Raw genomic sequence first — 26300 nt, 5'->3', positions numbered from 1 at the left:
CAACCAGCTTGCACTTGGGACATACAAAATTCTTTCTGATATCCATGAGGAAGACAAACATGGCACATGCTGTACAGGTCATGGCAGCAGACCTCTCATTAGCCCTGTCACCATCCATTATCCCCCTTTCTTCAGAGAGTTCCCCTAGATGCTTCTGGTGCCGCCTGGAAGGGCACAAGAGAAACAAGCCTGTCAGACAGGGACAGCAGGTATGGGGCTCCCCCTCAAGGTGACTCCCAGGCAAACTCTCTGTTAGCTGCTCCTGTTCACTGCTCACAGTGTTTGCTGTTCGTGCCTTCTCATAAAGCTGCTGGGCTGGCTAAGCCCGGCTCAAAGCCTTTGCCTCCAGCCTAATCTGCCCCGAATGCCCACCTGGAATGAAGCTCTCCCAATTCACAAACTGCGAAACACCCTTTCAAACGGCCCCTCTGTGCAAAACAGGTGCTCAGCCACACACACACAGATGCAACCCACAGCTCACAGCGCAGCCCCCAAAAGCCACACGCACCTGAGCTCTTTGTGGATGCTGCTTTCCCAGGCAAGCTCCCTGGTAGCGGCTCCTGTTCGCTGCTCGGAGGGTGGTGTGGACTCTGCCAGGAGCGTGTGCTCAGGGACAGGGCAATGCGCATCCCAGACGGGGGTTCTCCACTCTGTGGCGGCAAACCAGTCCCAGAGCATCTGTTACCACAGTGTCAGCCAGTCACACCAGCCAGTCCCTCCACCCCCCAGCTCCCCTGGGCCATAGCCCGGCCCCTGCGCATGGGGAGAGGTCCGGGAACCAGTTGTGCCAAATCCACGCAGGTTCCTCCCGCCCCATGGAGCAGCCGCACCCCCAGGTCAGGTCCCCGCCCACTGGGCCCCAGCAGAGCTCACCGGCCGGCCCTGGGCTGAAGTAGGCGCGGGTGGGAGTACGAAGGAATCCGACAGGCCCATTGCAGCATGGGGGGCGAGCTGCCGGCTCAGCTGAAGTGTCTGGAAGCCGTTGGCTGTGGCTCGTCAGCGCCTGGCTCAGCTCCCGGCTCGCAGCGCAGATTCCACACACTCCGAGGTGCGTGGCCAGGCGCCGACCCGCGGCTTAGACCCCTTGAGCCGAGCTGCTGGTGCGCAGAGCGCTTGATGGACGCCCAGGAGAGGCAGAGCCCCCAGCTGGCAGCAGGTGTTGTGATAGGGTTCGGGGTCCCCCAAGCTCTGCACCCGTCCGCAGGCAGGAGTGACTCTCACTCAGCAGGAGAACAGCGGGTTTATTAGCTGACAGGACACAGCGTCGTACAGAGGAGTCAGTGCAGCCGGCAGAGACAGCCAGTCCCATCCACGCTGGGGAGAGGAGGCCCCGAGGGCCCCCGGAGCCGGGGCCTGGCCCCCTCCTTGTTCTAGCTCTCTCCCAGCCCAGACTCACTGCTTCCAACTCCCAGTTCCCATTCACACCCCTCAGGCTCCACCTCCCCTTTGTCTGCAGTACAGAGGTGTCAGCTGGTTGTCAAGGTTACCCTCAGCAGGAGCCCCCCACACCCTCTGTGAGCCCCTCACACACACACAGGTATCCCCCACTCCATGACAGGTGTTCGTGGGGTCGTGTGCGGCGCAGAGCTTGCAGGGAGCCCTGCCCTAGACCGGCGAAGGCGGAGGAGCGATGGGATTCACGCTGCTGCCAGGCTCCCTGCCCCTCACGGCAGTGAAGTCCCAGGGGCGCCAGCAGAGCCCAGCGGGGAGCGCCTGGGACCCCTGCGTCTCCGCTCCCGGCCCTTCTGAGCTCAGCCAGGGCCGCTAGAGCCTATCGGGGAAGCCCTCACGTCTGCCAGGCTGGTGCTGGAAATCCTGCACACGGGGTCCCCCACGAGTTCTGCCGGCACCAGCGCTGCCCCTGCCTGCGGGCAACGGGCTGGGCCCACCCCCGCAGAATCCCTTCGTCACACAGCTCGTTAGGCCGGCAGACAGGCCGGCGCGGTGGCGGTGCCCCCGGCAGACAGGCCGACACACCCTCGGCTGCGTGGCGGTGGGGGCCGGGGACTCTGGTGCTGGGAAGGGGATGGGAGAGGCTATGCCGGCTGTGCATGGAGCGTCTCTGATCCTCCCCCGGTGTCCCCCCAGGACCCCTTCTGCGAGTGGCAGGTGAATGGGAACAAGAAAGGAGATCTGCTGTGCAGCCGCCGGGGCCGGCAGCCCCTCGCCATCCGCGCCCCCCAGGACTGCCCTGCGCTGTGCCATCAGTGAGTGCTTGCCGGGGGCGGAGGGCTTGGCAGGGCCCAGCCTGCGGGCAGAGAGCTGGGAGCCGGGCGAGATGGGATGGGGCCTAGCTTGCAGGCAGGGGGCTGAGGGGGGCAGGGCGAGGCAGGGGGGTGGGACGGGTGCCCAGCCTGTGGGTAGGGTGCTGGGTCACTGGGTGCAGCCTGGTCGGGGCGGGGGAGGGGCTTTGGGGGATGGGGGCGGTGCCTGGCAGCTGCGCAGTAACACCCTCTTCTACAGGCGGCGCACATGCAGCGAGTGCCTGTCCAACTCCAGCCAGTGCGCCTGGTGCCAGTCCACCCACAGCTGCTTCTTCTTTGCTGCCTATCTGGCCAAGTACCCCTACGGGGACTGCCGGGGCTGGTACGACAGGTGAGGGGCGCAGGTGCCGGGGCTGGCGCGGCAGGTGTGGGGTGCGGGCACCGGGGCTGGTGCGGCAGGGGGGCGGGTGCAGGAATAGAGGTTTCTCTGGCACTGCCGAGAGCCAGACCAGGGCATACGGCTCAGAGACGGCTGTCGACAGCCCAGCCTGGGGGTCCTTCATGTAAGGCACCAAACCTGTCCAGCGAGCCCAGTCCCACCAGCCAGTCCCTCCCCCCACCAGCTCCCCTGGGCCACAGCCTGGCCCCGCACATGGGGAGAGGTCTGGGAACCAGCGCGCCACATCCACGCAGGGTCCTCCCACCCCACAGAGCAGCCGCACCCCCAGGTCAGTCCTGTGGCACCTTCTAGACTAACAGGTATTTTGGAGCATGAGCTTTCGTCGTCAGTTGTGTGAGTGGGGGAGTTCAGAGCGGGGTTGAAAGAGGAAGTCTCAGCCAAGGGCGGCGCCAGAGCTGACAATGTCTGGTCCGTCACAGAGGATGGGACCCATTGTGTGTGTGTGTGTGTGTGTGTGTGTGTGTGTGTGTGTGTGTGTGTGTGTGTGTGTGTGTGTGTGTGTGTGTGTGTGTGTGTGTGTGTGTGTGTGTGTGGCTCACAGAGGGTGTGGGGCTCCTGCTGAGGGTAAGCTGGCGACCAGGTGACACCTCTGTGCTGCAGACAAAGGGGCAGTTGCAGCCTCAGGGGTGTGAATGGGAACTGGGAGTTGGAGGCAGTGAGTCTGGGCTGGGAGAGAGAGAGGCAAAGGAGGGGGCCAGGCCCCGGCTCTGGCGGGTCCCTCGGGGCCTCCTCTCCCCAACATGGATGGGACTGGCTGTCTCTGCCGGCTGCACTGACTCCTCTGTACGACGCTGTGTCCTGTCGGCTAATAAACCCGCTGTTCTCCTGCTGAGCGAGAGTCACTCCTGCCTGCAGACGGGGGTGGGGGCAGAACTTGGGGACCCCTGAGCCCCATCACACCTATTATCAGCAGTTGGTGTGGAGTTGTGAACATCGAGAGGAGAAATCAAGTCAGTTCAATCGGGGGGAATTTGGCCCATTGTCAGTAGCTAAAGGGGAGGTGTGAACATCAGGAGCGGAGCAGTTTCTCTGCCCTTGATGTTCGCACTTCCACTTCCTGCTGTTAATGGGCCTCATTCACCCTGACTGAACAGACCTTGTCAGCTCAGTCAAGGGCAGGGCCAGAGACTCCCTCCTTCAGACCCCCTCTGGAACCCCCCACTCATGCATCTGATGAAGCAGGTCTTTGCCCACGAAAGCTCATGCTCCAAAATATGTTAGCCTGTCAGGCGCCCCAGGACTTCTTGTTGTTTTTGAAGATACAGACTAACTCGGCTCCCTCTCTGATACTTGTCCGGAGGTCACTGTCCCCCGCCCCCCGGTGGGCCCCAGCAGAGCTCGCCGGCCGGCCCTCGGCGTCTGACTGGGGCAGGGCTGGTAAGAAATGGGGTCTAGGGCAGAGTGTTGGCGCAATCCGACTGCAGCCGTTAATCGCGCAGTTCTGGGCACTGGCTGCGGCAGGGCTGAAGCTGCTGGTGTGTGACGGCTCTGGAGTCCGTCCTCAGCCACCCTTCCTGGCTCCGGCCGCAGCAGGGACGCTCCCCAAGGGAGGAGCTGGCGTGAAGGCATGGAGGAGCTCTCGGGGCCCCTTTTCCCCTTGCCCCCGTGGAGGGATCCCATCGTCCCCCGGTGTGGAAGCAAGTGTGAGAAGGAGCCTGGCCCACGGGCAGGTCGCCCGTCCGAGCCCTTTGCAGGCAGTCAGCCGTCGCCTGTCTGCTGGGTGACAGGTTCCCAGGCAAGTCCCTGGGATGTGGCTTAGAGCCTGACGGCGGTGACTGTGCGTAGTGCTGGGACCTCTCGCCATCGGTGCCAGGCGGCCCTGAGGTGCCCCAGGCACCAGCCCAGAGCCCCACTTCCAACCCCCCTGCTCACAGTGATACCAGCATGAGAGCAGTAACAACAGTCGGTGAATCAGAGAGAAGTCACACGAAAGCTTGTGCTCCAAAATATCAGTTAGTCTCTAAGGTGCCACAGGACTGCTTGTTGTTCTCGAAGATACAGACTGACCCGGCTCCCTCTGATACTAGTCAGTGAATCACAAGCGTTCAATAGCCACAGCCGGGGAGGGGAGATCGGGGGTAGGTGGGTGGGGGTCGCGCAGGTACAATATGCCAGAGGTGCATGAGAGGCTTTGGATGCTTTGGTGGTTCCAGTGCTGGGGGCCAGGACTCCTGGGTTCTCTCCTGGATTGGGGGCTGGGGGCGGGCGTGGGGCCAGTGCTTGGCTGACTCATCTGCCTCCACCCCCAGTGTCCATTCGGTGCCCCAGTGCCTGGACTGCGCCCAGTTCAACACCTGCCGGGACTGTCTGCAGCACTTTGAGTGTGGCTGGTGCGGGAACACGGACAACCCCACGCTGGGCAGGTGAGAGGCTGGGCTTCCCCTGGGAGTGCCAGTGCCGTCCAGCCCCCAGGCACGGCCTAGCTGGGGTGTGGGGTGTGGGGACTGTCATAACAACGGCCATAGAGGGTCCAACCTGCCCCGTCCCACATCTCCCGCAGTGCCGATGCCAGAGGGAACGGGCACACCAGGCTGCGTCCTGTCGTCCATCGCCCGTGCCTGGCTGGGGGCACTCCCTCCCTGTCCCGGCTGACAGCCCTCGCTGCCCCACCCACCCCGAGCTGCTCACTCTCCTTTGACCCTGGTCTAGCCTCGGCCTCCCAACGTCCCCGGCCAGGAGTCCCGCAGGTTGGGCCGTTGATGCGGAGATATTGCCTGGGACTTGTGTTAAACCTGCCTGTCCCTTCGCTGCCTGGTGGGATAATAACTCGCCTGTGCTCAGGAGCAGTGAGCAGTCCGGGGGCGCCCTAGAGACTCTCACAGGTGTTGGGGCCGGAGCTGTCACCGGTAAAACCCTCTGCCCCGCCGGCTCTTCTTCCTTTGCTTTCTCCAAGGCAGCCACACTTGGGCCATGTCCCCCTCGGCCGCCATTCGTTCTGTTCCATTCTGTTCCCCTCTCCTCCCACGGCCGCTGGGCATGTCCCTTTCCTGACTGTTCCCAAGGCCCGGAGATCTTTCTGAAGCTGGGGCGACCGCATGTGCATGCAGGGTTCAAGATGGGCTCACCGGGGATTCGCACACAGGCAGTACAATATTCCAGTGCTTTTTTCCTAATAAGGAAGGTACAGGAACTCTCTTCTCCCACCTGCAGCAGCCCCAGCCCCCCACTCCAGGCTTAAACCTGCCTTCCCCCTGTGGCTCCTGGCCCTGGCACTGCCCCAAACCACCCCCAGGCTTACACCCCCCCCGACCCCATCCCCAAACCCCACTTACCTTGCATAGAGCTCTGCAGGCAGCCGTCTTCTATTCTGCAGCGCTTCCCCCACCTGCAGCACCATAGGGGCTGCTCCCAGCTCCCTGCTGTGCTGGAACAATCGGCCTCAATGGAATCGGTTTAACATCCGGCAGGAGACTGTTTCCCCAGTGAAATGGAGTGCTGGGCCTCCAGCCACAGGCAGGTGGGAGCCGTGAACAGTTCAGTAATGAGCCACCTGCACTCTCTCCCCATCCTCTTGAGAGCTCCCCTCCAGGCAGTTGAAGGCTGTTATCAAATCCCGCCTCAGTCTTCTCTGCTGTAAACTAAACAAGCCCAGATCCCTCTGTGATGGAGTGGGGGGAGTGCATGTGTGAGTCAGGCTGGATGTCCGAGGCAAGCAGCAGCTCCCAGTGGCTAAGGATGACCCTGGGGCTACAACTGGCAGATAATACCTCTGCCTGAACAAAGAGCAGGGAGGAGCTGAGCTGGGTTTTGAATCGGGGACGGCAGTTAGAGGCGAGGAGAAGGGAGAGCTGGAAGGCAGCCAGGCTGAGGAGGGGGAAAGCTACACCCCAGAGGGGCACCCCTTGGGGTCCTCTCCCCAGGACAGGTTGGAAGGACTGTCTCTGGCTGCTATGCTGTTGCTTCTGTGAGAAACTGGACATTTGTTGCCTAATAAACCTGCTGTTGTACCTGCTGAGTGAGAGTCTCTCCTGCCAGCGGGCGGGGTGCAGTGCAGGGGGACCCCTGAACCCCATCACACTGGTGTCAGAAGTGGGATGCACTGCACCCACGGATGAGCTCCCAGCAGTGGCTGACTGAGCACCAGAGAAGGAAGGAGTCTCACAGGAGTCAGAGGGGGAACAGAGCCATTCCTGCAGCTGCTGCTGGTGAGTGGATACCCCGGGAGATAGCGGGGAGATGGATTATACCCGACTCCTGAAGGCAGAGCTAGCGGGGCTGTGCAGAGAGAGGGGCCTGACCGTGGGGAAGGCGACCAAGGCCCAGCTGATTGCACAGCTGGAAGAGAATGACCGATCCGGGGGGGCAGAGCCTGTCCCGGCAGAAAGTGGCCAGTCAGCCTCGGGAAGCATTTCGGATTCTCCGACAGGAGCAGGGGCTCGACGCCGTCAGACAGACGCGGTGCCCACCAGGTCGCGCTCAGCTAGCGGTGGTCCATCGCGGGCAGAGTCCCCCGCCGCAGAGCTGCGACGGCTGGAGCTCGAGGTGAGATTAAAGGAACTGGAGCACCAGGAACGGGAAAGAGAGCGTGAGCGCCAGGAACGGGAAAGAGAGCGTGAGCACGAGCGCCAGCTACAAGAGACACAGCGGGAGGAGAAAGAACGAGAACGGAAGGAGAGAGAGCGAGAGCGTGAGGAGAGAGAGCGAGAGCGGGAGCATGAGCGAACCATGGCAGAGACGAGACGCCAAGAGGCCCCAGCTGCGGTAAGCGGGGAGAGGGCCAGACGGCTCGGGGTGGCCAGTCACTTGGAGACGCGTGTGCTGGCCCAGTGTCAGGACACAGGGGACATGGATGAGTTCCTCACCGCCTTCGAGCGAGCCTGTGAGTTGCATGAGGTTCCCCCAGATGAGCGGCTCCGGCACCTCACCCCCTTGCTGGGCCGGAAGGGCGCAGCGGTGCTCAGCCAGCTGGTGGGGCTGCAGCCTGGGGACTATGAACGGTTCAAACAGGCCCTGCTGCATAAGTTCGGGCTGACTCCGGAGATGTACAAGAAGAAGTTCCAGGAGACGCAGAAGAGGCCAGAGGAAACCCATGTAGATACAACCGCCCGCCTGAAGCAATACTACCAGAAGTGGGCGTTCGGAATGGGAGTCCAGTCCGTAGAGGACCTGATCGAGCTGGCGGTCGTGGAGCGATTCTACGAGATGTGCGCACCTGACCTGAGGGTGTGGCTCGTGGACCGGAAGCCAGGGGACTCACATGATGCAGGGAAACTGGCAGATGACTTCACAAACAGCCGGGCCAGGTTTGAAAGTGAGCCCCACAAAGAGAGGGAGTCTCGGAGAGAGAGGGAGTCCCGGAGGGAGAGGGAGTCCTGGAGAAACCGAGAATCTCAGAGAGACCGGTCCCTAACTGTACGACAGAGGGGACCACCTCTTGGGCAAGCCCAGGAAAGAGGGGCCAGCCACCCACCCCCCAGAGAGCCAAACAGAGCCCGGACAGAGCAGCCGGCCCGAGGGACACAACAAGACCCAGGCTGTTACCGCTGTGGGCGAAAGGGGCATAGAGCAGCCCAGTGCCCCAGGCTCCCAGACAGGTTGAGCAGGCCGGGGAGTCATGGAGTCAACTGGGTGGGGTCCCAGAAGTCAGAGGGGCTGGCGGCCAAGGTGGGTGGTGCTGACAATGGGCACTCGGATTGGGCCGAATCCGCCCCACAGACCAGCTCCTCAGGGGGACCAAATGCTCAGAGGCCAGTTTACAGAGTGGGGGCGGCAATGCCTCTGTGGAGCAAGTGTCTCAAACCCCTCGAGGTAGACGGGAAAAAGGTCACGGGGTTCTGGGACACAGGTGCTGACGTGACGCTGGCCCGACCCGGGGTGGTGGCACCGGGCTGCATGATACCCGATTCCCACCTGACGATAACAGGAATTGATGGGACCCCTTTCAAGGTGCCCATGGCGAGGGTGCACCTGAAATGGGGGAAGAAGGAAGGCCCCAAGGAAGTGGGCGTGCACAGCCATTTGCCGGCAGATGTACTGATGGGGGCTGACCTGGAGAACTGGCAAGGTGAACGCCCTCGTGCCCTGGTCCTGACCCGTAGCCAAAGAAAACGAGGGGTGCGCTCCCCAGATTCAGGGGTACAGGCCCAGCCAAAGCCACAGGGGCCAACCCTGAGAGAAAGGAGGCCCCCAAAAACCAGATCTCACAGGCCAGGGGTGCTGGAGCCAGGCAGAGATGGGGAAGTAGCATCCGCCCCTGCCCGAGCGGAAGAATTCCAGGCAGAGCAGCAGAGAGACCCCTCCTTGCAGAAGCTGAGGGAACTGGCCAGTCTCAGCCCAGCTCCACAGCTGGGGGAGGGCTGCAGGGAGAGATTCCTGTGGGAAAAGGGATTCCTGTACCGGGAATGGGCTCCCAGACGCAAAGCGGAGCCATGGAAGGTCCAGAGGCAACTGGTGGTTCCCCAAAAGTACCGGCGCAGGCTGCTGTACCTAGCCCATGATGTCCCGCTCGCAGGACACCAGGGGATCCACCGCACCAGGAGAAGGTTGTTACAGAACTTTTTCTGGCCAGGGATCTTTGCAGCTGTCCGTCTGTATTGCCTGTCCTGCGATCCCTGCCAGAGGGTGGGGAAGAGCCGGGACAAGGGGAAAGCTGCCTTGAGGCCACTGCCCATCATAGAGGAGCCTTTCCAGAAAGTGGCTATAGACATAGTGGGCCCCTTCAGCAAGGCAACGCGTTCGGGGAAGAAATATATTTTGGTAGTGGTAGATTTTGCCACGCGATACCCAGAAGCAGTGGCCTTGACCTCTATCGACGCTGACACCGTGGCAGATGCACTGCTGTCCATTTTCAGCAGAGTGGGGTTCCCCAAGGAGGTCCTCACAGATCAGGGGTCCAACTTCATGTCGGCCCTACTGCAAAGCTTGTGGGACAAGTGTGGGGTCCGGCACACCTGGGCCACAGCCTACCACCCGCAGACCAATGGGCTGGTGGAGAGGTTCAATGGGACTCTGAAGCAGATGCTGAGAACCTTCATGAATCAATACCCCCATGACTGGGACAAGTACTTACCCCACCTGCTGTTTGCATACAGGGAGGTGCCCCAGGAATCCACGGGGTTCTCCCCGTTTGAGCTGCTGTATGGAAGGAGGGTACGGGGACCCCTGGACTTGCTCAGAGAAGAGTGGGAGGGGACGGCCTCTCCTGAAGGGGAGTCAGTTGTACAGTATGTACTGACCTTCCGGGAAAAACTCACCGAGCTCATGGGCCTGGCCAGGGAGAACCTCTCCATGGCCCAAAGGAAGCAAAAGGTCTGGTATGACCGTAACGCCAGGGCCCGAGCCTATGCCACCGGGGATCAAGTGATGGTCCTTATACCTGTGCGGCGGAACAAGCTGCAAGCGGCCTGGGATGGGCCCTTCAAGGTCGTCAAACAGCTAAATGACGTGAATTATGTGGTGGAACTGTCGAACCGGGCCCACAGCCACCGGGTCTATCATGTGAACATGATGAAACCTTACTGGGACAGGCAGAATTTGGTGCTGGCCGTGTGCAGACACTGGGAGGGGCAGGGGGATGATCCCTTGGTGGATTTACTCACAAGGACTGGAGCCGGCTCCTTGCTGGAGTCTATTCCCCTCTCAGACCAGCTGACCCCTGCCCAGCAGACGGAGATCAAGGAGGTGCTGCATTCGCACCAACAGCTGTTCTCTGACAGACCCGGACGCACTGACCTGGCTGTCCACCGAATAGAGACAGGCACCCACGCCCCTGTCAAGTGTGTGCCATTCAGAGCCACAGGGAGGACGGCTCAGGACATAGAGCGGGAGGTTGAAGACATGCTGGCTCTGGGGGTGATCCAACCCTCGTCCAGCCCCTGGGCCTCTCCCGTGGTGTTAGTCCCTAAAAAAGATGGGTCTGTTCGGTTTTGTGTGGACTATCGCAAGCTTAACGCCATCACTGTCTCGGACGCCTACCCCATGCCCAGGCCTGATGACCTTTTAGACAAGCTGGGGGGAGCCCGTTATCTCACCACCATAGACCTCACCAAGGGGTACTGGCAAGTGCCATTAGACCAAGATGCCCGGCTGAAGTCGGCTTTCATCACTCCTGTGGGGCTCTACGAGTTCCTGGTCCTGCCCTTTGGCCTCAAGGGGGCACCCGCTACCTTCCAGCGTCTGGTGGACCAGCTACTGAAAGGGATGGAGAGCTTTGCCCTGGCTTACATGGACGACATTTGCATCTTCAGCCAGACGTGGGAGGACCATGTGTCCCAGCTCAAGCAGGTGCTGGACCGACTCCAGAAGGCCGGGCTGACTATCAAGGCAGGGAAGTGCAAGGTGGGAATGGCTGAGGTGACCTACCTGGGCCACAAGGTGGGCAGCGGCTGCTTAAAGCCAGAGCCAGCTAAAGTGGAGGCTGTCAGAGATTGGCCAACACCCCAGACTAAGAAGCAGGTCCAGGCCTTCATTGGGATGGCGGGGTACTACCGGAGGTTTGTGCCCCACTTTAGCTCCATCGCAGCCCCCCTCACGGAGCTGTGTAAAAAGGGAAAGCCTGACAAGGTGGTCTGGACCGAGCAGTGCCAAGAGGCCCTCTGCGCGCTGAAGGAGGCTCTGGTCAGGGCCCCAGTGCTGGCAAATCCCGACTTCAACAAGCCCTTCCTGGTGTTCACCGATGCCTCAGACGTGGGGCTGGGGGCGGTGCTAATGCAGGTGACTGACAAAGGGGAGAAACACCCCATCGTGTACCTGAGTAAGAAGCTGCTGCCCCGGGAGCAGAGCTACGCGGCCATAGAGAAGGAATGTCTGGCCATGGTGTGGGCGCTGGGGAAGCTGCAGCCGTACCTGTTTGGACGGCGTTTCACCGTGTACACCGATCACTCACCCCTGACCTGGCTGCATCACATGAAAGGGGCCAACGCCAAGCTCCTGCGGTGGAGTCTGCTCCTGCAGGACTACGACATGGAGGTGGTCCACGTGAAGGGGAACAACAACACCATAGCCGATGCCCTGTCACGCAGGGAGGGCCCCGAACTTCCCCAGGTCACTGGCTAAGTGACCCCGCTCAGTGCGGTCTGGAAGGGGGGAGAGATGTGATGGAGTGGGGGGGGTGCATGTGTGAGTCAGGCTGGATGTCCGAGGCAAGCAGCAGCTCCCAGTGGCTAAGGATGACCCTGGGGCTACAACTGGCAGATAATACCTCTGCCTGAACAAAGAGCAGGGAGGAGCTGAGCTGGGTTTTGAATCGGGGACGGCAGTTAGAGGCGAGGAGAAGGGAGAGCTGGAAGGCAGCCAGGCTGAGGAGGGGGAAAGCTACACCCCAGAGGGGCACCCCTTGGGGTCCTCTCCCCAGGACAGGTTGGAAGGACTGTCTCTGGCTGCTATGCTGTTGCTTCTGTGAGAAACTGGACATTTGTTGCCTAATAAACCTGCTGTTGTACCTGCTGAGTGAGAGTCTCTCCTGCCAGCGGGCGGGGTGCAGTGCAGGGGGACCCCTGAACCCCATCACACCCTCAGCCCCTCCTCATCGGTCTTGTGCTCCAGCCCCTGAATCATTTTTGTTGCCCTCTGCTGAACCTGCAGCTATGGCAAAGTCAATGGACATGATATCCCTTGGCTTTAGCAAAGCTTTTGATATGGTCTCCCACAACATTCTTGCCCATAAGTTAAGGAAATACGGGTTAGACACATGGACTGTAAGATGGATAGAAAGCTGGCTGGATGGATGGGCCCAGTGGGTAGCAGGCAAAGGCTCAGTGTCTGGTTGCTGGTCGGTTTCGAGCGGAGTTGCCCCAAGGATCGGTTCTAGGGCCAATATTCTTCAGCGTCTTTATTAGTGACCTGGACGAGGGGATGGGTTGCACCCTCGGCAAGTTTGCAGGTGACACTAAGGTAGGGGAGAGGTAGAGATGGTGGAGGGTAGAGAGAGGGTCCAAAGTGCCCTATATACATTGGAGGATTGGGCCAAAAGAAGTCAGATGAGGTTGAACAAGGACAAGTGCAGAGTCCTGCGCTTGGGACAGAAGAACCCCAAGCGCTGATACAGGCTGGAGACAGACTGGCTAAGCAGCAGTACAGCAGAAAAGGGCCTGGGGATTACAGTGGATGGGAGGCTGGGTATGAGCCAGCAGTGTGCCCTGGTAGCCAAGGAGGCTAACTGCGTATTAGGGTACATTAGGAGAAGCCTTTGCAGCAGACCTAGAGAAGTGGCTGTTCCCCTCTGCTTGGCACTGGTGAGGCCACATCTGGAGTGGTGCATCCAGTTCTGGGCCCCTACGAGGGAAGGGAGGTGGGTGCGTTGAAGCGGCTTCGGCGGAGGGCAATGAAAATGATTCAGGGGCTGGAGCACAAGACCTACGAGGAGACGCTGAGGGATTTGGGCTTGTTTAGTTTGCAGAAGTGAGGAGGGATGTGACAGCAGCCTTCAGCTTCCTGAACGGGGCTGTGATGGAGTGGAGGGGGTGAGTGTGAGACTCAGGCTGGATGTGTGTGACTGGCAGAGCAGCTCCCAGGCTAAGGATGACCCTGGGGCTGTAACCCAGGCTGGCAGGTAACACCTCTGCCCTGAACAAAGAGCAGGGAGGAGCCCAGCTGGGGTTTGAATCGCCATAGTGGGAAGGCAGCCAGCCTGGCGAGGGGGGAAGCTACACCCCAGAGGGGCACCCCTCGGGCTCCTCTCCCCAGGCTGGGTTGGAGTGACTGTCTCTGCTGGCTGTACTGACACCTCTGTGCTGAGCTGGGCCTCTGTCAACTAATAAACTTCCCGTTCTACCTGCTGAGGGAGAGTCACTCCTGCCTGTGGATGGGGTGCAGAGCTTGGGGACCCCTGAACCCCATCACAGGGGGCTGTAAAGAGGATGGAGTGAAACTGTTCTCAGTGGTGACAGATGGCAGAACAAGGAGCCATGGTCTGAAGTTGCGGGGGGGGCGGGGTGTAAGATGAATAGTAGGAAAAACTATTTCCCCAGGAGGGTGGGGAAGCACTGGAATGCGTTACTGAGAGAAGTGGTGGAATCTCCATCCCTAGAGGTTTTTAAATCCCAGTGTGATATAGCTCTGGCTGGGATGATTTAGTTGGGGTCGATCCTGCTTTAGGGAGGGGGCTGGACTCAGTGACCTCCTGAGGTCGTAAGAACGGCCATACTGGGTGAGACCAAAGGTCCGTCCAGCTCAGTATCCTGTCTGCCACCAGTGGCCAGTGCCAGGTGCCCCAGAGGGGGTGGACCGAAGACAATGATCAAGCGATTTGTCTGCTGCCATCCATCTCCTGCCTGTGACAAACAGAGGCCGGAGACACCATTCCTACCCTTGGCTAATAGCCTTTTATGGACCTGACCACCATGAATTTATCCAGCTCTTTCTTAAATTCTGTTATAGTCCCAGCCTTCACCGTCTCCTCTGGCAAGGAGTTCCACAGGTTAACTGTGCGCTGAGTGAAGAAGAACTTTCTTTTATTAGTTTTAAACCTGCTACCCATTAATTTATTTTGGTGTCCTCTAGTCCTTGTATTATGGGCACAAGTAAATAACTTCTTCTTATTCACCCTCTCCACACCTGTCATAATTTTATAGACCTCTATCATGTCCTCCCTCAGCCTCCTCTTTTCTAAACTGAAAACTCACAACCTTTTTAGCCTCTCATACGGGGCCTGTTCCAAGCCCCTAATCATTTTAGTTGCCCTTTTCTGAACCTTTTCCAGTGCCAGGAGATCTTTTTTAGGTGAGGAGACCACATCTGTACACAGTATTCAAGAAGTGGGTGTACCAGAGATTTACATAGGGGCTGTACGATACTCCTTGTCTTATTTTCAATCCCTTTTTTAATATCATCTAACATCCTATTTGCCTTTTTGACTGTCCTGCACACCGCGTGGGTGTTTTCAAGGAACAGCCACGATAACTCCAAGATCTCTTTCCTGATTGGTTATAGCTAAATTAGCCCCCATCATATTGTAAATACACACTGGGAAAAATAACCCCAGCTACATTACCTTACACTTACCCACATTAAATTTCATTTGTCCCTTCCAACCTGGGATTCTGTGATGCCTTTGACCGTGCCAGGGCCTCTTATTCTTCCCATTTGTTTCCCAGGCGTAGATAACTACCTGATTGCTCACTCTCTGCTTTCTAATCAGGGCTCCTCCTTTGCCTTCCTCCTTCCCCACTTTCTTCACGGCGTGTGTCACCGTCCCCCAAGGAACCGAGTGTAAAGCTTCCTCACTAGGTGTGCAAGCCTGCTTGCAAAGATGTTCTCTCCTCTCTTCGAGAGGTTCCTTTTTACCCCAGGACTTCCATTGCTTCGGTGGGGGACCTTGTCAAAGGCCTTCTGGAAATCTAAGTACACTGTAGCCACTGGGTCCCCTTGTCTGCATGTAGCTTGGTGAGGTGTGATTTCCCTTGACAGACACCATGTGGACTTTTCCCCAACAAATTACGTTCATTTATGTGTCTGAAAATTCTGTTCTTTACTATAGTTTCATCCCATTGTCCTGGTATTGAGGTTAGACTTACTGCTCTACAATTGCCAGGATCACCTCTGGAGCCCTTTATTAAAAACCGGTGTCACATGAGCTCTCGTCCAGCCTCCTGGTGCAGAAGCTGGTTGAAAGGATAGGTTGCCAACCACAGCTAGTAAGTCTGCAGTTTGACAGTGGGTTCCCTCTGAACTCTGGGGTGCCTGCCAGCTGGTCCTGAGGACTGACTGCTGGTTAGTTTATCAGTTTGGTCCAAAACCTCCTCTCCTGAGCCCTCAGTGTGGGATGCTGTGACAAAGTAGGGTGTGTGTGTGAGAGGGAGAGAGAGAGAGAGACTGTTTTGAGGATTCTGCTAGTTGTAACCGAGGCGACCAGGTAACACCTTTGCTCCCCGGGAACCAGACCAGAGACAGAGGTGGAGTCTGGCTGGTTTGGAATTTGAAGCCTGGGCCGTTAGGGGTGAGTCTGGAGGCAGGAAAGGAACAAAGGAGGGAGGATCCCAGGCCTGGGGTTCCTTCTCGGAGCTTCCTCCTGCCCCCGGTGTGGTCGGACGGACCTCTCCTGGGTGTGTACTGATGAACCCGTACCAGGCCGTGTCCCTGTTGCCTGCTGAGTGAGTCGCTCCTGGCTGCGATGGGGGGCAGAGCTCGGGGCCCCAGGCCCGTCGTGACAGCTGCTCCGGGCTGGTCCCTGGAGACAGGCTGAGCTCTGGGAGTGCCTGGGTTCGTTTCCTGCCAGCGGCCTTGTCCCTGCCACTCCCTTGGGCTGTCTCGGAGGCGCTGTGCCAGCTCAGGGCGAGAGGTTGTGACCCCGCTCGCCCCTCAGGTGCCTCCAGGGCGATTTCTCCGGCGTGGGCGGCTTCCCCAACTGCTCCATGGCGTTATGGCAGAGCCCCAGGCTGCCCACCGCCCAGCCCACCGAGTGGTCCTACGGCCAGTGCCCTGACCTGGACGAGTGCCGGCTGGGCATGGCCCACTGCCACCCCTTCGCCAGCTGCCACAATACGCCGGAGGCCTACGAGTGCCGCTGCCACCGCGGCTACACCGGGGATGGCTTCACCCACTGCAACCGCACGTGAGTGCCGGGAGACGCGGGGCTGGGGCTTGGACAGGGCCCGCGGCGGCAGAATCCCACCTGTGGGGCCGGGATCGGGGGCAGGGCTGGGACAGGGTGTGCGCAGGGCTGGCAGGGGGCGCCGTGGGGCTGGGATCGGGGGGGCAGTGTGGGGCGGGGGGGCTGGTGGGGGCGCCGTGGGGCTGGGATCGGGGCAGCAGCGTGGGGCGGGGGAGCTGGCGGCGGGGCCATGGGGCTGGGATTGGGGGGGCTGGCGGAGGCTCAGGCTGGCTCAGTGTGTCCCATCGCCAGGTGCTATGAGGACTGTGGGCACGGCTGGTGCAGTGGCCCCCCCGACTACGCCTGCGTGTGCGAGCTGGGCTGGACCTCGGAGCCGGGCGCCGGCGCCAACGGGAGCATGGGGGGGGCCCGCTGCACCGTCGACTGTGGCTGCAACTACCACAGCAGCTGCCAGGCCAGGGGGCCCGGGGAGTGCGACCAGTGCCAGGGTGAGTCCCCCCTACCTTCCCCCGGGCAGTGCCCAGGCACAGGGTGAATCCCCCCCCCGGGCAGTGCCAGGCCCAGGGTGAATCCCCCCCCCCAACTTCCCCCGGGCAGTGCCAGGCCCAGGGTGAGTCCGTCCCCCTCACTCTCGCCCATCTCTGCAGACTGGACGCACGGCGAGCGCTGCCACCTCTGCCGCCCTGGCAGCTTCGGCAACGCCACAAGCCCAGCAGGGTGCCAGGAGTGCCAGTGCAATGGGCATGGCCTGCCCGAGCTGGGCTACTGCCACGGGGCCACGGGGGCCTGCTACTGCGCCCCGCCCACCGAGGGGCTGCGCTGTCAGCACTGCGCCACTGGCTACTACGGGGAACCCAGGTGAGATCCCCCTGCCCCGGGGTGTGTCGTTACCTCCCCCCGCCCCGCCCCGCCCCGCCCCCGGCGCTGACAGCCTCTTCCTCCAGGAACGGGGGCACCTGCTACCGGGCCTGCGAGGGGCGCTCGCTGCTGGGCAACCTGTCCGGCTCAGGGTCCCTGGGGTCCCGGCGGGCAGGGGGAGCAGCCGGGGACCTGGCCTACTGCCTGTGGGTGCTGTCGGCCTCGCCTGGCCTGGAGCCCTGCCCCTCCGCCCAGCCCTGCCCCTCCATCAGCCTCAGCCTGGAGCCCGACATCAGCACCCCCTGCATGGTGAGTGGGGCAGCCCTGAGGGTACCATCTCCGGGCCCTGGGGGAGCAGCTGTCTTGGGGGGCAGTGGCTGGGGCAGAGCCTTGTGGGGTGGAGCAGGCTCTGACCGTGGGGGGCAGAGTAGGGTGTGGGTCGGGCTTGGGGGGGCCGGGACGGGTGGTGGGACACAGAGTGGGGTGTGGGGCGGGTTCTGGGGGCCCAGGATGGGTTGTGGGGGGCCGGGCCCGGGCTCTGCAGGGGTTGACGTCATGGGGGGAGCTGTGGGGTGCTGGGAAGCAGCAGCAGCAGCCAGCCCAGGTCCCGTCTCCACTCCCAGCACAGCTACGGCTACGCCTTCGACGGGCTGCCGGCGTTCCTGGACGGCGCGGAGGTGCAGTCCGACCGGACGCTGATCGGCGCCTTCTGCGGGCGGGGCCGTGCCCAGCCCGTCAGCGTGGAGGCCACCTCAGGTGGGTGCTGCCGGCGCGGGGTCCGACCCTCCCCAGCCTGTGGGCGCATCTCCCCTCAGGCCCCGTCACCACAGCACAGAGCTCAGTGGGTCTATCCTGGGGTGCTCAGCCCCACGTGGCAAGTCCCCCGGCTGGGACCCCAGCGACCCCCTACCCCACTGCAGCGAGTCCCTCCGGCTGGGACCCCAGAGACCCCCTACCCCACTGCAGTGAGTCCCCCCAGGGCCTGGCTGTTGCACCAGGGGTGGCTGGTCTTTGTGCCAGGTGGCTGGTCACAGCCCTGAGGGGGCCATGCCTGTCCCCCCCTCCTCCAGCCCCTCTCACCTCTGGGTACCTGAGAAGTGCTTCAGGGAAACTGAAGCACACCCACCACTCAGCCCCAAGGTTAAGGGCACAAGGTGTCGGGGGTCTCAGACTCCCCAGCTGGGGGTGGGGTGGGGGTGGGAACGAGGCTCCCCCATGTCCCCTGGCCGGGCACAAGAGGGGCAGACAGTTCACCCCTCCGCCCCGCCCCAGGGCTGCTGGTTCTGTACTACGAGGCCAACTCCAGTGAGGCGTCGGGGTTCAATGCCACCTTCACGGTGCATCGCTGCCAGCCCGGCTGCCAGCCCAGCCAGGAGTGCCGGGGCGGGCGCTGCGTGTGCCGAGCGGGCTATGCCGGGCCCCACTGCCAGCTGCAGGTCTGCCCTGGGGACTGCTCAGCCCACGCCGGCCAGGGCCTCTGCAACATGGTGAGTGGTGCGGGGCGGCCAGGGGAGGAGAGGTGGGCTGGGGACTGCCCAGGGCAAGTCCTGGGGGGGCCCCGAACTGGGCCCAGGTCTCTGCTGAGGGTCGGAGCTGGGTGGGGCTGTGCCCCTCTCACCCTCCCCTCCTGCCCCCCAGAGTCTGGGTCTCTGTGTCTGTGGAGAGGGGTTCGGGGGCGCAGACTGTTCAGTGCCACTGGACCCGGGGAAGCTCGTCTGGGAGACACTGATGGACAGCCAGCTGACGCCTGTAAGTGCCCCTGCCTGGCACCCTGCCCTGCCCTCCCCAGACACCGCCTGCTGGGCGCCCTGCCCTGCCCTCCCCAGACACCGCCTGTTGGGCACCCCCGCCATGCTCTCCCTTTGCATGCCCCGCATGCCCTGTTTGGGTACTCTCTGCCTGCTTGGGCACCCCTACTCCATCCAGCATTGGCACCCTGCTAGAGTATCCCCCTGGCCCTGATAGATGCCCCCCTGGCTGGTGTGGACACCCCCCATCCACCCTCCTGCAGACACTGGGGACTGGCCTGTCCCCACACCGCCCCCAGGCATCATCCATGGCCCCCTGCTCTGACCCTGCCTCTGTGCCTGCCCCAGGACACAGCCAGCCGGTTCCTGCACCGTCTGGGCCACACCATGGTGGAGGGGCCAGAGGCCACGCTGTGGATGTTTGGGGGCCTGTCTCTGCGCCAGGGGCTGCTGGGAAATGTCTACAGGTGAGCGGAGAGCCCCTGAGCTCTGTCCCCTTCCTCAGGCTCCACCCCAGGGCACACTGGCCTCTGCCCAGCCTGTCCCTGCACCTGTGGGTTCTCCTGTCCCCACCACAGGGCCCATAACTCCACCCACTTCCATGGGCCGCACCCCAACCCTGGTCCTCTTCTGACTGCAGGTGGGTCAGGCCCTAGTATCCCTGGTGGGGGAGGGGCCATCCATGGGTCTGGGGGGGTCACTGGGGCTCCGACTCCCTTGGCTCTAGGGAACGCTCTCGCTCTGGGTCTCTCCCCACAGGTACTCCGTCCCTGAGCGCCGCTGGACCCAGATGTTGGCAGGGACAGAGGACGGGGGGCCGGGGCCCAGCCCCCGCTACTTCCACGCGGCGGCCTATGTGCCGTCCCGCCAGGCCATGGTGGTGCTCGGGGGGCTGACGGCCAGTGGCATCGCCAGTGACTGCTGGGTGCTCAACCTCACCACGCTGCAGTGGAGGCAGGAGCAGGTAGTGCAACCCCCGCCGTGACCCCATGCCGACCCCTCTGTGCCCCCATGCCGACCCTACTGTGCCCCCATGCTGACCCTGCCATGACCCCATGCCGACCCCGCTGTGACCCTACCGTGACCCCATGCCGACCCCGCCGTGACCCTACCGTGACCCCATGCTGACCCTGCCATGACCCCATGCCGACCCCGCCGTGACCCTGCTCTGGCCCCTGACCTCCCAGCTGCCCCTGTGCAGCTCCTGACCCCTCGCTGACCTGACCTTTCACTGATGGGACTCCCACCCTAATGCTGACCCTGGGGTGACCTCTGTCCCCTACTGACTCTTGTGCCCCCACCCCCAATGACCTCCACCCCAAGACTCCCCCAGCTCTGCCTCCAGGAGTCTGGGCACCCGAATGGCCCCGGCTGGATGACCAGAGGCCTGTGCCAGCATCTGCGGTGCCCTGGGGGCCTCCACTGTACGGCACCAGGCCTGGCCCCGGGCGCATCTGGCACCACGCTGGGCAGCAGTCACACCAGCCGTCCCCTCTACCGCGCCAGCCCCCCCACGTATCCCCAGCAGCAGGAGGGCGTGAAAGCCAATGGCACCAAACGCCGGCAGGGTCCTCCCGCCCCCAGGGCCAGTCCCTCTGCGCCTGAATGGGGGGAGTCGCCCTGCAGAAGGAATCACGTCTCACACGCCAGTGGCCAAGGTCTCGGGCGGACAGCTCACTGCTGGCGCGGCCGACGGGCGGGGGGGCGCAGTAGCCATCTGTGCACAGAGCTGGCAGCGTGTGGGTTGCAGGCAGGTCAGAGCTGGAGGTGAGGGCTGAGGTTGGGCGGCAGGAGGGGGCCGGGTGAGCCGCCATCGCCCAGAGCTGCTCACCTGCGGGTCGGCCCTGCTCGAGGTGTGCGGCCAGGCCTGGCCGCGGATCTGCCATCCGGCACAGAGCCAGGGGACGCGACCCAGCCAGCCGTCAGCCCTCCGGCGCCCCCCACGCCGCCCGCTGGGGAGAAAGGGGCTGCAGCTGTGGAGCCCTGGTAGCAACCGTGATTGGTGTGTGCATCTCACGAGCCGGTATCGTTACATCCCACAGGACCCCCTGCTCCCGGCTGTGGCCGGCCACACCCTGACTGCCCGTGGCGGCGCCTCCCTGCTGCTCATCGGCGGCTACTCCCCGGCCGACGGCTTCAACAAGCAGCTGCTGGAATACAGCGTGGAGAGCGAGCGCTGGCGGGCGGGGCCGGTGGCTGGGACCCCCCCCACAGGTACCAACGCCCCCAGGTACCGCCCCGCCCCGCGTGTGGAGCGAGCGCTGGCGGGCGGGGCTGGTGGCTGGGACCCCCGCCACAGGTACCAACGCCCACAGGTACCGCCCCGCCCTGCCCCGTGTGTGGAGTGAGCACTGGCAGGCGGGGCCCACCAGGTCCTGTTCTGCCCCACATAGGAGTGAGCGCCGGCAGTGGGACTGGTGGCCAGGACCGCCCCCAGGTATAACCCTCCCCCAGGACCCCCCCCCCACCTATAGAGTGAGTGCTGGCAGGCGGGGCTGGTGGCCGAGCCCCTCCCACAGATGTGATCTTCCTGCCCCCTCACAGCCCCCTGGATACAACCCCCCTGCGTACCCCCATGTGGAGAGCGAGTGCTGGTGGGCAGGCGGGTGTCTGGGACCCCCCAGCAGGTGCAATCTCCCCTGCCCAGCTGCCTCCCCAGTGTGCTTCCTCCCAGCAGGGCAGGGCAGGGCAGGGTGGCTGGCTCGGCTCAGCTCCCCTTCCGGTGGGCCCTCAGCTCCTGGTGTGGGCCAGTGCCCGGAGAAGGGGTCAGCGGCTGCCCTCTCTGCCCTAGGCCTGTACGGACACTCGGCCGTGTACCACGAGGGCACCGATGCCATCTACGTCTTCGGGGGGCAGCGCTTCCATGTGGAGACGGTCTCGCCCTCCCCTGAGCTCTACAGCCTGCACTGCCCCAGCCGCACCTGGAGCTTGCTGGCCCCCGCCCAGGGCCCCAAGGTGGGGGGCAGTCTGAGGCTGGGCTATGGGGTCTAGAGGGTTTAGGGAGTGTTTTGGGGCCCAGGAGGAGTTAAGGTTGGTGGTGTGTGGGGGGGTTGCCCAGGGGGGTTGGGAGGGTGGAGGGGTGTTGTGGAGGACGGGTGGCACAGATGGGAAGATTGGGGTGCAGGGGGGTTGTGAGGGGAGGGTGACCCAGGGGGTTGTGGAGTGGCGGTGGCCCGGGGGGTAAGGTTGAAGGTGCAGGGGGGCTGTGGGGGGCAGGTGGCCCAGGCGGAGTTGTGCGGGTGGGTGGCCCGGAGGGTTGTGGGGGGCAGGCGGCAGGGGGGTAAGGTTGAGGATGCAGGGGTGTTGTGGAAGGCGGGTGGCGGGGGGTAAGGTTGGGGGTGCAGGGGGGCTGTGGGGGAGGTGTGGGGGGGCGGGCAGCTCGGGGTTGTGGAAGGCGGGTGGCAGGGGGGTAAGGTTGGGGGTGCAGGGGGTTGTGGGAGGCAGGCGGTAGGGGGGTAAGGCTGGGGGTGCAGGGGGTTGTGGAAGGTGGGCGGCCCAGGGGGGCTGTGGGGGGACGGGCAGCTCAGGGGGTTGTGGAAGGCAGGCGGTAGGGGGGTAAGGCTGGGGGTGCAGGGGGGTTGTGGAAGGCGGGTAAGGTTGGGGGTGCAGGGGGTTGTGGGAGGCAGGCGGTAGGGGGGTAAGGCTGGGGGTGCAGGGGGGTTGTGGAAGGTGGGCGGCCCAGGGGGGCTGTGGGGGGACGGGCAGCTCAGGGGGTTGTGGAAGGCAGGCGGTAGGGTGGTAAGGTTGGGGGTGCAGGGGGTTATGGAAGGCGGGTGGCCCAGGGGGGCTGTGGGGGGGCAGGCGGCACAGGGAGAGTTGTGCAGACGGGTGGCCTGGGGGTTGTGGAAGGCGGGCGGCAGGGGGGTAAGGGTGGGGGTGCAGGGGGGGTTGCAGCGGGTGGGTGGCAGGGGATAAGGGTGGGGGTGCAGGGGGGGTTGCGAGGGGCGGGCGGCAGGGAGTAAGTCTGGGGGTGCAGGGGGGGTTGCAGCGGGTGGGTGGCAGGGGGTAAGGGTGGGGGTGCAGGGGGGTTGTGGGGGGTGGGTGGCAGGGGTAAGGCTGGGGGTGCAGGGGAGTTGTGTGGGTTCTCACCCCCCGTCTCCCCCCAGCCACTGTCCCACTTCTTCCACGCGGCGGCCGTGGTGCGGGACACCATGGTGGTGGTTGGGGGACGCACGGAGGCCCAGGACTTCTCCAACCACGTGCTGCTCTACCAGCTCCTCTGCAACACCTGGATCCTGCCCAGCCACACGGGTACGGGGGGTAAATATTCCCCCCCACTCCTCAGAGCCACATTCCTCCAGCCCCTCCCCCAAGGCCATCGTGTTCCTCCCCCAGGCCGGGGCTAGCTGGTTACCCAGAATGCTCTGCTCTCCCCCAGGCCGGGGCTAGCTGGTTACCCAGAATGCTTTGCTGGGAGCTGACTGACTTTTACTACAATGTGTGTGTTAAGATACCCGTGGGGGCCCAGGACTGGGGGGTCTCGGCTCGAGGGCAGCAGGCACCCAGGCACTCAGGCCCCTGCTGGTGCTGCGCTGCCAGTCCCGGAGGTCTGTGCGAGTCAGAGTCCATGAGAGTATCACAGCCTAGCCAGGCTCCTTTGCTCTGCCCCAGGCCCAGCGGTGGTCGGTGTGCCCATGAACGAGTCGGTGGCCCATGCGGTGGCTGCGGTCGGGGGCCGGATCTACGTCTCAGGCGGGTTCAGCGGGGTAGCGCTGGGGCGCATGGCGGTGCTGACTGTGCCGTCTGACCCCTGCCTCGTCTTCCCCAGCCCCGACGCCTGCAACCACTCCAGCACCAGCTGCACCTGGTGCCACAGCAGCTGCCTCTCCACCGACGCTGCTGAAAGGTGGGGTGGGGAAGGGGGGGCGTGGGGCAGAGGGCCGTGGCCATGGGGAAGACGTGCTGTACCTGTTGGTGTGGTAGAAAGTGGAGACGTGGCCATTGGCACAGCAGGAAACAGGTGTGGCCATAGCAGAAGGGGCGTGGCCATTAGCACAGCTGGCAGGGGGCGTGGCCATATCAGAAGGGGGGTTGATGTTCACATAGCTGGTGGGGGGGCGTGGCTATAGACATGAGGTTGTGGCCATTAGCACAGCTGGCAGGGGGTGTGGCCATAGAGATGAGGGCGTGGCCATATCAGGCGGGGTGTGGCCATTAGCACAGCTGGCAGGGGGTGTGGCCATAGAGATGAGGGCGTGGCCATACCAGGCGGGGTGTGGCCATTAGCACAGCTGACAGGGGGTGTGGCCATAGAGATGAGGGCGTGGCCATACCAGGCGGGGTGTGGCCATTAGCACAGCTGGCAGGGGGTGTGCCCCTAGAGATGAGGGCGTGGCCATGCCAGGCGGGGTGTGGCCATTAGCACAGCTGGCAGGGGGTGTGGCCATAGAGATGAGGGCGTGGCCATACCAGGCGGCGTGTGGCCATTAGCACAGCTGGCAGGGGGTGTGGCCATAGAGATGAGGGCGTGGCCATGCCAGGCAGGGTGTGGCACACATGGGGCCCAGGTGTGACCATGGTGCATGAACTCTCATTCCGGGTGAGCGTGCAGGGCGGCAGGGGCCCCTGGTCGTGAGAGCAGGCCTGGCCAATGGGGCTGGCAGTGGGGGCAGGCCTGTGGTCCCCTGGTTTCACTGGTCTCCCCCCAGGCTGGGCTGTCCAGCTGGGGCCTCTGCCTGCTTCCCCACACCGCGGTCAGCTGACGAGTGCCGGCGCCTGAGGACCTGCAGCGAGTGTCTGGCCCGGCACCCCCAGGCCATGAACCCTGGGCCAGGAGTCACCGTGAGTGTCTGGCTGCTCCCCTGGCCTGGCCCTGGGGAGTGGGGTGGGGCACTGGCTGGGGGCGGTGGAAATCTGGGGCTGCTGGCTGGAGGGACACCATCTGGGGGTGCAGTGGGGAGCAGGGGGTGCTGGGTGTGCAATGGAACAGAGTTCTGGCTGCAGGACCAGGAGGCCCCAGCTGGGTGGGGGGGGCGGAGCGGGCAGTGGCTGTAGGGTACCGGGTGGGGGGGAGGTGGAGGGATGCCCCAGTTAAGCCCGTCCCCTGCCCCCCAGGCTGCGCCCCCCTGCAAGTGGTGCACCAACTGCCCCGAGGGCGCCTGCATCGGCAGCGCCGGGAGCTGCACGTCGGAGAACGACTGTCGCATCAACCAGCGCGAGATCTTCGTGGCCAGCAACTGCTCGGAGACATCCTGCGAGGCGGCCGACTGCCCAGCCTGCACCGCCTCGGGGAAGTGCATGTGGACGCGCCAGTTCAAACGCACCGGTAGGGCACTGGGGAGCGAGGGCCTGGCGGGCAGCGGGGGGCAGGCAAAGGCAGAGAATTGGAGCCAGTCCTGGGGGCAGTGGGGGGTGGGCAAGGGCAAAGAACTGGAGCTGGTCCTGGGCGCGGCGGGGGCGGGCGGGGGCAGAGAACTGGAGGCAGCGGGGGCAGCGGGGGCAGAGGACTGGGGGCGGCGGGGGCAGGCGGAGGCAGAGAACTGGGGGCGGCGGGGGCAGGCGGAGGCAGAGAACCGGGGGCAGAGAGCCGGGGGCGGCGGGGGCAGGCGGAGGCAGAGAACCGGGGGCAGAGAGCCGGGGGCGGCAGGGGCGGCGGGGGCAGAGAGCCGGGGCGGCGGGGGCGCCCATTGGGCTGGCGGGCAGGAAAGCCCACGGAGAGGGCAGCCCACGCTGCCGCCCGCAGGCGAGACCCGGCGCATCTTAAGCGTTCAGCCCACCTACGACTGGACGTGCTTCAGCCACTCGCTGCTCAACGTCTCGCCCATGCCCGTGGAGTCCTCACCCCCCCTGGCCTGCCCCACCCCCTGCCACAACCACAGCTCCTGCCACGACTGCCTGGGCTCCAAGGGGGCCGACGGGGGCTGGCAGCACTGCGTCTGGAGCGTCAGCCTGCGCCAGGTGTGCCGTCCCGCGGAGCGGTGGGGCCTGCGAGGAGGGATGACCTCAGGGGAGTCGTACCTGGGGATGGGGGATCCCGGGGGCGGTGCTGGGGGAGGGGAGGTGGGAGTCGTGTGATGGTCTCGGGGTGGGGGGGGATTGAAGGTGGTGGGGGGATCCCGGGGGCGGTGCTGGGGGAAGGGAGATGGGGGGTGCACATGATGGTTTCTGGGGGGTTGATCCCGGGGGCGGTGCTGGGGCAGGGGGGGGCGCATGATGGTCTCAGGGGGGCCACACCAGTGAGCAGAGCACTGAGCCCCATTTCTCCCCACAGTGCATGAGCCCCACCTACCTGCCCATGCGGTGCCTGGCGGGGCTGTGCGGCCGGGTGCTGAGTGGGGCCGAGAGCTGCACCCCCCCCTGCGCTCGCGCCCTGCAATGCGCCGTCTGCACTCGCCAGCCCCGCTGTGGCTGGTGCGGCCGCCCCGGTGAGAACGGCCACGGGCGCTGCCTGGAGGGCGGCCTGGGGGGACCCCGGCATGGTAGGTATCGGCTGGGGCCTTTACCCACAATGCCTCACTCCAGGAGGCCAGCCCTTCACCCCCCACACTCAGGGCTGGTTCCGGTAATGCTGTAGCTGCCTGGGGCGGGTCCCACGATTCCTT

At 63.6% G+C, this 26300-nt stretch overlaps 1 protein-coding gene across 1 annotated transcript in view; it reads left to right on the top strand.

Moving 5' to 3' along the window:
• The window catches only part of MEGF8 (multiple EGF like domains 8), a 77703-nt gene that overhangs the window by 37378 nt on the left and 14025 nt on the right, over positions 1 to 26300 (top strand). The window contains exons 18-37 of the mRNA XM_074981350.1: positions 2089 to 2207; positions 2464 to 2595; positions 4914 to 5027; positions 15905 to 16153; positions 16445 to 16641; positions 16801 to 17011; positions 17098 to 17320; positions 17635 to 17767; positions 18284 to 18498; positions 18650 to 18760; positions 19108 to 19226; positions 19519 to 19723; positions 20802 to 20973; positions 21551 to 21714; positions 22866 to 23010; positions 23371 to 23605; positions 24408 to 24540; positions 24814 to 25024; positions 25442 to 25656; positions 25970 to 26177. Of these exons, the coding sequence (XP_074837451.1) occupies positions 2089 to 2207; positions 2464 to 2595; positions 4914 to 5027; positions 15905 to 16153; positions 16445 to 16641; positions 16801 to 17011; positions 17098 to 17320; positions 17635 to 17767; positions 18284 to 18498; positions 18650 to 18760; positions 19108 to 19226; positions 19519 to 19723; positions 20802 to 20973; positions 21551 to 21714; positions 22866 to 23010; positions 23371 to 23605; positions 24408 to 24540; positions 24814 to 25024; positions 25442 to 25656; positions 25970 to 26177 (3511 nt within the window). The remainder of the gene's footprint in view (positions 1 to 2088; positions 2208 to 2463; positions 2596 to 4913; positions 5028 to 15904; positions 16154 to 16444; positions 16642 to 16800; positions 17012 to 17097; positions 17321 to 17634; positions 17768 to 18283; positions 18499 to 18649; positions 18761 to 19107; positions 19227 to 19518; positions 19724 to 20801; positions 20974 to 21550; positions 21715 to 22865; positions 23011 to 23370; positions 23606 to 24407; positions 24541 to 24813; positions 25025 to 25441; positions 25657 to 25969; positions 26178 to 26300) is intronic.

The sequence above is a fragment of the Carettochelys insculpta genome, chromosome 30 (assembly GCF_033958435.1).
Source record: "Carettochelys insculpta isolate YL-2023 chromosome 30, ASM3395843v1, whole genome shotgun sequence".
Lineage (NCBI taxonomy): Eukaryota > Metazoa > Chordata > Testudines > Carettochelyidae > Carettochelys > Carettochelys insculpta.
Note: the sequence above shows the minus strand (reverse complement) of the source record. Positions and strands in the feature narration are given on the sequence as shown.